We start from the raw sequence: 12,641 nt of genomic DNA on the forward strand, positions 1-12,641 counted from the left end.
CTAGGGTTTACCGAAAATGGTCTGAAAAAGAGAAAATGTCCAGTGAGTGGCACTTCAGTGGGCGCAAATGCCTTGTTGATGCCAGAAGTCAGAGGAGAATGGCCAGAATGGTTCGAACTGATAGAAAGGCAACAGTAACTCAAGTCAAATAACCACTTGAGGTATGCAGAAGAGCATCTCTGAATGCACAACACATCCAACCTTGAGGCAGATGGGCTACAGCAGCAGAAAACCACACCAGGTGCCACTCTTTTCAACGAAGAACAGGAAACTGGGGCTACAATTCGCACAGGCTCATCACAATGGGACTATAGAACATTGGAAAAATGTTGCATGGTCTGATGATTCTTGATTTCTGCTGCGACATTAGGATGATACGGTCAGAACTTGGTGTCAACAACTTCATAGTGTAGCATGGATCCATCCTGCCTTGTATCAATGTTTAGACTGGTGGTGGTGGTGTAATGGTGTTGGGGATATTTCTTGTTACATTTTGGGCCCATTAATAACAATTCAGCATCATATCAACGCCACAGCCTACCTGAGTATTGTTGCTGACTATATCCATCGCTTAATGACCCCAGCCTACCCATCTTTTGATGGCTACTTCCAGCTGCATAACGTGCCATGTCATAAAGCGCGAATCATCTCAGACTGGTTTCTTAAACATAACAATGTACTTAAATGGCCTCCACAGTCACCAGATATCAATCAAATAGAGCACCTTTAGCATGTGGTGGAACGGAAGGTTTGCATAATGGATATGCAGCCAACAAATCTGCAGCAACTGCTTGATGCTATCATGTTAATATGGACCAAAATCTCTGAGGAATATTTTCAGTGCCTTGTTGAATCAATGCCATGAAGGATTAGTGCATTTCTGAAGGCAAAAAGGGAGTCCAACTCAGTACTAGTATAGTGTACCTAATAAAGAGGCCGATGAGTGTATTGCGTTAATTTAAGTTGACACAATGAACATGTCAAAGCAATAGTTACATGTTGCAATCAATTTTATTTACCATTTAAAGACAAATTGGCAGGTTTGTTTGTTGATTAGAGTTAGTGCACCTGAAGTCCTCACAGCGTTGTTGTCATCTTTTTACAGGTGTTGGGTTCATCTGAGGAAATAAAAAGTGCGTCTAAAATTAAGGCAATTTTAACAATAAAATGCTCCCAAATCAATCCAAATTTTCTACTTAATGCTAATTAGCACCATTGTGCACCATGCAAAGTCATAACTTCATCATGTGCAAAACAACCATACACAGTAATTTAACCATTAAATTACATTGAGCCAGTGCAAATTTGCAACAGCGGATTGCAGATGGCAGTCATTAACACCCGTGCTCTTAATCAGATTTTCTTTTAGTAGAGCGCCATTCTGTGTTTTGCATTGGCAGTGATTTTATTTTCCTCTTTGTGTAGCCAATGTGACTAACACAAAGATTACTGAATTCTGAATGCAGTTGTGTGGGAGACTCTGGTGAGGAGGTAATGGATATAGTGAATGTACAGTGCACATAGCGGAGCACAGAGCAAGGTCATTTGACGAAGAGATTTGTTCTTGTGTGCTTGCGTTCAGCTCTCTCCATTAGCACTGAGGGCACTTGGCATCCATGATGCTTACAAACAGAGAAGACAGTGCATTGCTGCAGACCAACTGAAATGCATACAGTAATTCCCTGCTGCACAATATGCAAAGCCTACCTAAGCTCAATGGAAAAATATGCCTCTACCAACATTTTTGCAAAACTCATTCTGATATACCTACTGTGCTTCAAATTCACTGCGGTTTTCAGGTGAAGCAAACACTAAAGGCAGTAAAACAGCAACAAATTGTATTTCTTTTCATGCAAATTATGCAGATTAAAGGCCAGTATGATATCAGTTAACCCTGGTACACAACATATAACGTCTGTATCCCTATGTATAGCTTTTCTAATGCAGTACTTTCTCAGTTTACTGCAATAAACCTTTTCTCAAACTACCTGGGGTAAATCGAACCATTTGTAATGTGTAACACTCAAGTTTGAGATTAAAAAAAAAAAAAGTTCAGTAAAACCTATAATAAAATTGTGTGACTGTGATTTTATTGTTCTTTTTTTAGCACTACACTGTCAAACAAACTGGCCTGTTTTATTTTTATATTTTCATTGATTATTTAGCAAACGTTTTATCTGAAGTGAGGATAAAAGAAGCACTTCAAATCATCTGAGAGCAGCAATACAGTCTTATGCAAAAGTTTGGGCATCCCTGATAATTTTCATGATTGCAAGCCATAGCCTGCTGACCTTTCATATCAGCAATTCATTTGGATATATTTTATACCCTAGATAAAAACTATCATTTCTGTTCTAACATTACGTTTATTTAATCATCAGATGCAATGCAATTTAAGTCAACAAAAACAGATAGGTGCAAAAATTTGGGCACCCCAACAGAATAATGACATCAATCTTTTGTGCAGCCACCTTTTTCTGAAATTTCAGCCTTTGGACGTTTCTTATAATCAAGGATAATTCCTTGAATTCTTGCTGAAGGCATTTTGGGCCATTATTACTTGCAAAATTTTTTCAGTTCACTTCAGTTTGATGGGTGCCATGCATAAAAGGCCCGTTTCAAATCAATTCATAGATTTTCTATGATGTTCAAGTCTGGGGTCTGGGATGGCCATTCTAGACAATTGCATCGTGTCTGAGCATGAATTCCTTGGTAGATCTGAAACTGTGCTTTTGGGTTACTGTCCTGCTAAAACATCCAACTCTGGAGTAACTTCAGTCTCTTGGCTGATTCCTGTACATCAGTTACAGAATCCGATAGAAAACTGAATTCAGAATTAGCTGATACTGAGTGGAATCCATGTGACCTTCAACTCTGACAAGGTCTGTAGTACCTGTGCTTGCCACACATCTACACAGCATGATGGACCCTCCACCATATTTTGCAGTGTGGAGCATGTTCTTCTCCTGGAATGCTGTGTTTTCTTTCTGCCATGCAAAGCACCTATGGTTGTGTCATCTGTCCACAGAATATTTTTTCAAATTGATTCAGGCTTGTCCAGATGAGCCTTTGCATACCTCATATAACTCTTCTTGTTGGCAAAATACAGTGTGTGCTGAACTGTGGAACCATGTAAGATGACAGAATTAGAAGCAAGATGTTCCTGGAGCTCTTCGGAGGTGGTCTGTGGTTTGTCTGTAACCATTCTAACCATTCTTCGCTTTGCCTTTCAGATTGTTTTCTTGGTCTAGCACATCTTTCCGTGACAAGAACTGTTCCTGTAGCCTTCTGTTTTCTTACTATACAGTATTTCTGACTGTGGAGATAGAGACTTTAAACCTTTGTAATAGCTTTTTGTATCATTCTCCTAATTCATGTTGGTAAATTATCCTAGTTTTTTAGTTGAAGCATAACTAGTAATCTAAAATATTTTAAATATCATTTTTCATGATTAGCTGTACCTCTGTAAGGATTGGTACTGTTCACTGAGTCACTTAAATCAATTTTGTGTTGTAATCAATCAGCATTAAGCGGCTACAGGTTTTGAAATCCACACAAAAGAGAGGGTGCCCAAACTTTTGCATAGCCTATTTTTCTGATTCAATTTAATTTCACACATCTCAATACTGCTATACGTATTTCTGTCTGAAAAGCATGACGATATCTAGCTTTTTTCTAGAAATCGAATGGCTATTCACAACTTCTATTATAACAAGCACATTATTATGCAGCCACAGGGGGGTGCCCAAACTTTTGCATAAAACTGTTAAAAATACATGCATAAACTAGAAATATAAAATACTGTCACAGCATGGTAATGTCTTCCCAAGAAAATCTTAATTGAACCTGCATGGGTAGACAAAAAACAAATCTATTAAATGGTGCGATACTAGCCTACAATGTCAAACTGCAGTAATGGCGAGTTCAGACTGCATTATTTTCAAATTAGTCGTGTCACAGATGTTTTAAGACTGCATGACTATATTGAGTAGGGTTATTGCTGCTGTGTTTACACTGCAAGATGGATCGGAGACAGGAGGTTCCACACTGTATGACTTTGCAAAAGAAAGAATCACCAACAACTTTGTCTCGGTCCGAAACATTGGAAGTATTGCGAGGTCATGTATATATTTTATTAACTGCATAATGAGCAAGAAATCTTTAGGGGGGTAGAAAATGTACTTTTTTGCTCACCTGGGTTTTGATAGGAATTAGATATTCCTTCTCAACTTTTTTTCTTTTTCAACCCGGTTGTGGTTTTGCTCAGATGATATGTCAATCAGACACGGGTGCTGTTGCCAAATTTACACTAGTTTTTCCTCCATTTCTTGGGTCAAATAGACCAAAAAGAAGCCTATTTACCTCTCGCTGACCTGCAGATTCCCATACTAGTAGAGGGTGCTTTCTCATTGGCTGTAAGTAATCGCCGACACATTTCACACAGCATGATTTTAATCGCAGAGAGGTGCAGATATTAAGCATGTATGTGGGACGGGTAAATATTTGGGCGATTCTCTCAGATCACATTTTTGTTAATTCTCAATGTGTGATTGTCTCTTACATGAAAGAGCACCAATTTGCCTGTGATTTCAGGCATTTGTCTGCGATTTCTCAAAATCAGGGCTGAAATTGTGCTGTCTGAACTGGGCATAAGTAGACAGTCCACACAGAAAAATTCCCTCAAAGTTATTTGACTATTACAAATGTAATTTGTTGGTGAAGTACCTAGAAGCATGTTGGACATGTTTCAAACATGCTCAGAAATTCTGACTTTACTGCTTTTTTATATCATATTTTAATATATAAAGCACACCATTAGTAATGCTGTCCATTTAGCTCTTTGGCTCTGGAAGACTGTGTTTCCCTCTCAGACATTGAGTGAATTTGTGTGTTTGGATGCTTGTGTAAGAATGCCTCCAAGCGCAACCTAAGCCTCTTTTCACTTCACATGTGTCATATCAGTTTGCCCTTACTGTGGTCCAAGGCTCTGTGTGGCAATGGAACAAAATTGCTGGAAAATTTATGCAAATAAGCTCCTTGTTTTATTCATAGAGCTGGAAACTGAGCTGTAGGGCAACCATTGTTTTTGATTACTATCAATATAAAGTCTCTCCCTGTAATTACAGTTAACAGCTACAATGCCCGTTAGGTATATCTAACAAGGCCAAAGACTCGGAAAGTTCAGAGTGGAAGCAACTCAAAATTTAAGTCTTTTAGGTAAGAAAAGAAAGTAATGTGGAAAAAATAAAACATATAAAGTTTAGCATTTTGGATATTGCAATCATTCAAGTAGATTAATGTATGAAAAGTAGTATTTTGAATATTAGTTGGAGTGACTTGATAACTATGATAAATTTAAATGCAAGGCAAGTTTATTTATATAGCACATTTCATACGCAATGGTAATTAAAAAAAAAAAAAAAACAATATAAAGAGATTAAAATATATCAAATAGGTTTAAATCTGTCGGATGCAGCACAGCACTCGTTCCGTAAAGGCACAACTAAGCAGATGTTTTCAGTCTAATGTTGGAGCCACTGCTTAATTTGTAAATGATTAGTTAGTGGAACAAAACCAGAAAATAAAAGTGACCAATGTCCGCCACACACTTTCAGTTTTCTCGGAACATAGCATCATTAAACGGTGATAGCGCGAAAAAAGAGAATTACGTTTCTAAACGTTCTTTAATTATTATGTGCCATATAACATTATCATGGATAATAAAAAACATGTAGCTACAAACATACAGTTGAAGGCAGGATTATTAGCCCCCCTGAATTATCCGACCACTTGTTTATTTTTTCCCCAATTTCTGTTTAATGGAGAGAAGATTTTTTTTCAACACATTTCTAAACAAAAAAAATTTTAATAACTCATTTCTAATAACTGATTTATGTTATCTTTGCCATGATGACAGTAAATAATATTTGACTAGATATTTTCCAAGACACTTCTATACAGCTTAATGTGACATTTAAAGGCTTTTCTAGGTTAATTAGGTTAACTAGGCAGGTTAGGGTAATTAGGCAAGTTATTGTATAACGATGGTTTGTTCTGTAGACAGTCGAGAAAAAATAAAGCTTAAAGGGGTAATAATACTTTTGAAAACTATTCTGAATGTAACTGGAAGCCAGTGTTAGGACCTTAGGACAGAAGTGATGTGTTCTGATTTCCTGGTTCTGGTCAGAATCCTGGCAGCAGCGTTGGATGAGCTGCAACTGTCTCACTGGCCTTCTGAAAAAGGAGAATGAGATAGTTGCAGCTCATCCAAAGCTGCAACTGTCCAACGTCCATTGCAGTAATCCACTTCTCTGGTGATAAAAGCATAAACAAGTTTCTCTTATGTTCAAGTTTTTCTTGTGTGTGAAGGAGTGTATATGGATGTGTACCAGGAATGGGTTGCAGCAAGAAGGGCATCCGCTGTGTATAACATATGCTGCATAGGTTGGTGTGTTATTCCACTGTGGCGAACCCAGATAAATAAACGGACTGAGCCAAAAACAAAATGAATTAATGATTGAATTACCTTGCCATGTAAAAAGTTCATATTTAGTAACACTACTTTTTCACAATGTACTTTATTATGTTCTGATCTCTGAATTCATATACAATTTTAAATTCTATTTAATTCTGAGGTGTTTTATTTTAATTTTTTTTTGTAAAAACATATACATATAATATATTTAAGATAGAATTTAATGTCTTATTTACTTATTGTAAGCTTTTTGAAATAGTCCAGAAACCCCTAAAATCTTCTGCATCTCCAGCCAAGTGCAAAATATTGTATACTGACTGAAACACCTCTAGGCAACTGATCTCAGTCCTGAAATGACTTCACAGATTTAACGTCTTGTATTGGCTGGAACAGACATAATAGATGTTACTGCAGGCCATGGGTGAGGTCTTCACTTTCAGCATGTGGTGGTTCAATCAAACTGTCCCCATTACTGTTAAATCACCACCATTTGCATCCCACCAGGAACCACATAACCAATCCCGAAATAGCCGAGACATTTGCGCTCCCCGTCTCGCTCCCATTCTTCACTCTGCACATCTGCAGCACATTTACCCTCAAGCACTGCTGGGGGGTTTGACCTCCAGGTTTTGTCTGAGAAAACTGCTGTGAGAATGGTGCCGTGTTAAGCTTTTGATTTCCTCTTTCAAATCATGCCCTTGCTCTGTCTGACCTTCTGACCGTGATACATTTGTGTGATGTGTTGCAGGGAAGCGAGGAGGGAGATGTGGATAAGAACAAATGCTGTACACTGTGTAATATGTCCTTTACTTCTGCGGTGGTAGCGCAGTCTCATTACCAAGGCAAGATTCATGCAAAAAGGCTTAAACTTCTGCTGGGAGAACAGCCTGCCATAACAGCCAAAGGTAAGTGTTGGGGACACACACATAGCACTAAAACGCTAGAAATTTCTCAGGTCCTAACATTTGCAGCCAATCCAAAATGACTCAAATCACTCCTTACCTGAACCTGGCATGATTGTTAAAAAAAGAAACTGACTCAAAATTAATTCTTAATGCTTAAAGTCAATGCCCAATATGATTCAATGGCATTGATTTTCAAAGCTGACTGGATCCTAAAGTGAACGTCTGTACAGCCTACAATCCCACAGTCTTTAAGGAAAAATCCTGGTTGGGAAAATTCCTGAAATGGCCACTGCTAATGTTTAATTGTTGATTTTTGGGGTTTATTTTGCATGATGGAAACGATTTCTGTGTTGGGCATTCAATTGTGACTGGTGTACTTGAAAAATAAGTGTGCAAACACAATGAAATAAGTTTTTATTTCTGCTGGATTTCTGTGTGCAATGTTTATTACTTTACATGTGTTTTATGCATGCATTTATATTTATATGCCGAACTTTGTAAATGGAAAACCAACCGATTTACTGGTGATAAAACAGTTAAACAGACCATCTGTTGCGAGAATAATGAACAAGGCTCCTCCGTTTGGCCTCTTTACTTTCTCTTTACTTTTACTTGTTCTCTTTACTTTACTCCTTTACTTGCATAGAGTAAGGAAACGGTGAAAACTCACTCCACTGAAGATATCTTACAGTCTACATATTTAATTCTGATTGTTAAGTGCAAAGATTTGTTTGAACTAAAACAAAAACTATTTCTAAATTCAGTTCTAATTTCCAGAAAATGAATAAAGGAACAATAATAAGAATTGTATCCAAACACACATCCTATTCTTATGCCCCATAAGGTGACACATACATATCCAAAACCCGGCATATGGACAAATCTAAACTTGTTTTTATTAAAACAAATATAATTATGGGTATAATAAATAATACTACTACTTATAATAACATTATATAAATGCAAATTGTTATAAATAAACTGAAAAAGCACCTTGAAGTGAAGAAGGCATGGAGGTAGTGTTTTTTTTTTTATTTATTTATAGACAATAATAATTTTTGTAACATTTTATTTCTTTACTTTTTTTTTTTCATATGTAAAGATATTTGTGTATTGCTGTACATCCTGTGTGTATTACGCATAGGCGCACAACTAACGCTGGACTTTAGACCAGCTATTAGTTGGCACAGTTTATTTCAGTTCCTTAAAATAACAACGCACCTTAACACACAGGTGTGCCTTTACACACCTCCTTTATAGACCGGCACACCCATGAGTCCATAAAATGACGCAAATGGATTTGCTATTTAAACAACCTGGTGCAAAACGTGGAAATTACAGTTGCATTGGTCTAAAAAAAAAAGCGAATAATTGCGGTAAACACGTCTTGTGCCTTTTGCGTTAAGTGCATGATAGGGCCCTAGGGGTCTAAAAATACTTGATAAAAAACACTAAAGTCACTCCACCCAGTACTGTTCAAGTAAGTGAGTGGCATCACCTTGAAATTAAAAAAACATTATATAACAATTTATTACCTGTAATTCACAACTCTGAGCACATAATGACATATTTGTGTGTGTGTCCTTGTGGTAGACAAGCCCAAATGTGTCAGCTCATATTTAATTTCATGTCTGCGAATATGTCATTATGTGATGTAAAATATAAAGACAAAATTTGCATTTTTTTTGGTAATCATACCTTATGTAAATACAGTAAGTTTGCTCCTGGATAAAACAAACACAACACTGTAAATCATATTGTTTGCATCAGCGATGCATTTTTATTTTACTATATCTCAATATTACAATGTATGGTTCTATTCCTAACGGACATTAGCTAAACAGGGCTCAAATGACAATCATTCATTAGGCAATGGTCCATTTTGAAGAAGCCCATTTATTTTAAACTAAAGGCATTAGTCACCCTTAAGTGGTTACAAAACAATATGAGGTAACTTTTTATGGTCAACACAACATAAGATATTATAACATGTGAAAAACATTCAAACGTGTGTGTATAAGATGTTAAAACATGTAACCACTGACTACCATAGAAGAAGGGAAATACTATGTAAGTCAATAGTTAAAGATTTCCATTTTGTTTTTCAAAACAACTTTGAATATATATATATATATATATATATATATATATATATATATATATATATATATATATATATATATATATATATATACATATATAAACTTAAACATGTTTGCAATAAATAAAGGTTGAGCAAATAATGGTACATAATGGTCGAATTTTAAGTTTTTACTGAGGCCACTAATACTGAATCTGGCCTGTGCCCAAATTTTAGAGCCGAACCTGCTCTGGCCTTTGGTCAAACTTCAGTTTTCAGATCCAAGCAAACCCATGATGATCTCTAGTATACACCACATGATTTTTAAATTCATTGGATCACGGCTCCATTTCTGTACATGCCGTGCTTTGCACATTACAGGGTGCATTGGCAACGAGTAGTCACACATTACACAATATTTCAATAGGAAGAATCACTGACAACTGTGGCTCATTTGCAAAATTCATGTGAGAGAAGTGATGCAGAGAATAACGTAAGACTGCTGCTGTACATACTTCCTAAAATATCTTGGTTTCACATTTACTGTACATCATTGCTTATTCAAAGCCCCTTTCACAGTGCAAGGCACTTTCTGTGTTCCAGACATTATGGATGAATAAGTCTCCGGAGAGCACTTCAGTTTGAGGGTGTGTTCATAATTGGCTAGTTTGGTTAGATTTAAGCCAACTCTTTGCCACTGCTTTGTGTGGCTAACAATATGGGTTCTGTTCACTTCTCAATGAACGCTGGTGCAGTTCAACTGACATAACTACAGCGCATGTTGTACAACGCAAAGGCCAGTACCCTCAGTAGTAGACATTTTTGGTCCTTCTGTAAATTCCATAGTAATGAGCTAATAAGTTGAATCTGGTGTGCATAATGAATGAGACATATAAAATATGTAGTGTTGTGTGTAATCCAGGGCTGTGTTTGAAAGCTAAAGAATGCTGGCTTCGCAGGAGGCATTCCAAGATAGGAAGTCAACGATGCATCTGAATGCTAATATACTGAAGCCTCACTTTGTGTCTCCTGAGATACCTTCAAAGGTTTCTCAGATACTGTATATCCTTCACTGCCTTTAGGATCATAGGGATCTTGTGTTACATTAATGTGTTTAATAATGTTTGTAAAACTACGATCAAGCTATCAATTATGAGAGAAGGAGCACTTCACAGCCACACAAACATCAAGTACTTCAGATCTTCTTTCAGAATCTGAGGTAAATTATCCATCGTTGTTCTCATAGTGGTTAAGATTATTTATGTTTTTATTTTTAACATACTACAGTGAGTGTGTTTTAATATATTTTTAATATATAAGCACAACAGGAGCCTGTTTTTATATTTATTAGATGTCATTAAACGATTTAGTAAGTGAAAGTCAGGGAAATTGATATACTGGCTTAAAGGGCACCTAAGTTACCACTTTTTTCATATTTAATATAAGTCATTTGTGTACCCAGAATGTGTCTGTACAGTTTCAGCTCAAAACACCCATCAGATTATTTATTATAGCTGTCTGAAGTGTTTGTGTTATAGCTGGTAAAAGGATAAAAGTTTTTTTTTGTACTGGGCCTTTAAGGCTAATCCTCCCCGCCTACCGTTCCCATGTGCCTGTCAGCAACATGCCTCAATCGCCACCCTCGGCTGCCTCAGCAAGCAGATCTCACGTAACGTTTGTGAGAAATACTACAGTAAGAACTTTACCAATCAGTATTTGATGCATTTTTTTGTGGAGTTGCAACAATGACTCACACACAATGTCGTTACAAAGTTTACGCACACACACAGCGCAGACACACACACAGCGCAGACACACACATAGCGCAGACACACACACACACACAAATAGAGAGAGACAGCGCGCGTTTAGCTTTGCACTCTTTTTGCACTCATATGTGACAGAATACAGGTTAACATACACTACTGTATGGATATCTGTTATGTTAATGTGCAAAATAAATCTGATTTAACGTCCACAAATCGGGATTAAAACGTCTTTTTTTATAATTGTTCTGACACGCGGCTGTGCTGATGAAGTGAATCTGAAGTAAATCGCTGAAATTCATAACACACATGCACTGTTTTAAAACATTTTAAACTTGTAAAACTCACTCTTGATCACGTTTGATGATGATTGATGATCCTAGCAAACTGAACAGACCTTTTATTCCCGGTTGCTTTGCGCTTGTCCTGTCTTGTTGACATGATTATATGCGTTACTACGAAGACATGTTAATATTTCTAAGTCAAGTTGCAGTCGATCTGAATTGGTCCATCGTTTTTATGTTGTTCAATTGAAAAATGTGAATAAATAAGTATAAATAAATAAATAAAGTATAAATAAGTGTTTATATCACCCCAATATGACAGTATGTACACTATAACTACACACATGTCTGTCCAAACAGCTAAATTTTTCACCATAGATGCCCTTTAAAGTGGGAACCCTGGTTTTGTGAGGTGCCTTCTTCAAAAAAAGCTGCTTGATAAAACAGCAAGGCAACAAATCAGCAGTCTGCACTTTTGGACACAGCCCAGGAATAGGGTCAGGAACCACTTAATTAGAGCATAAGGATGAACCCTTTAGAAAGAAACACAGTCGTAAAAGCAGTCGACTGATCCAGATATTTAGCCTGCTGAATAAATTTTAGGGATCAGCAATCCTGTTTCACTCAGACTTTTGCTTTGATATTTCACACTCACTTAAACGGTCACTGACTTGCCTCTGAATTTGAGGTTTAAGGCTCTGGTATACTTCAGTTCTTTTTTGGGTTTGGGTGTAAAAATAAGTTCAAAAAGGCTGAGTGATGGTATACAGTTTTCAAACCCTCTGACACCCCTGTGCTGCAGTACAGTAGGTAGTGTTGTAAAGGTGTCACGTTGCTCTCATGTTTCCCCTAAACACAACATCGATGGGGGCTGAGAATGAAGAACAGTTTTATATATGAGTGATCATACAGGATCGTACAGGTGCGGAAACATCTGTCCCAGCTCTGCTACTCTACTCTCTAGTTTATTCTTGTGGCAAAGGGTTATTGTTTTGAATGTTATTTTCCTCTCTGACCCCTGTTGAATGAGGCCTCGTTTTCACTAATACATTTTAGTTTGAAAACGCATAAATTCTGCTAGGTTACCCCATCCATCCACACTACCTTAGTGTTCACAAGCCCTAAAAAACT

General features: G+C 37.0%; 1 protein-coding gene across 8 annotated transcripts in view; it reads left to right on the plus strand.

Annotated features, from left to right (window-relative positions):
• The window catches only part of zmat4a (zinc finger, matrin-type 4a), a 259,922-nt gene that overhangs the window by 166,680 nt on the left and 80,601 nt on the right, over positions 1–12,641 (plus strand). For all 8 annotated transcript variants that reach the window (XR_012406880.1, XR_012406879.1, XM_073952205.1 and 5 more), the window contains one exon: positions 7,224–7,380. Coding sequence is in view for 6 of the 8 variants with exons in the window: in XM_073952205.1 (XP_073808306.1) it covers positions 7,224–7,380 (157 nt within the window). In the remaining 2 variants the exon portion in view is untranslated. The remainder of the gene's footprint in view (positions 1–7,223; positions 7,381–12,641) is intronic.

The sequence above is a fragment of the Danio rerio genome, chromosome 5 (genome assembly GCF_049306965.1).
Source record: "Danio rerio strain Tuebingen ecotype United States chromosome 5, GRCz12tu, whole genome shotgun sequence".
Taxonomy (NCBI): Eukaryota; Metazoa; Chordata; class Actinopteri; order Cypriniformes; family Danionidae; genus Danio; species Danio rerio.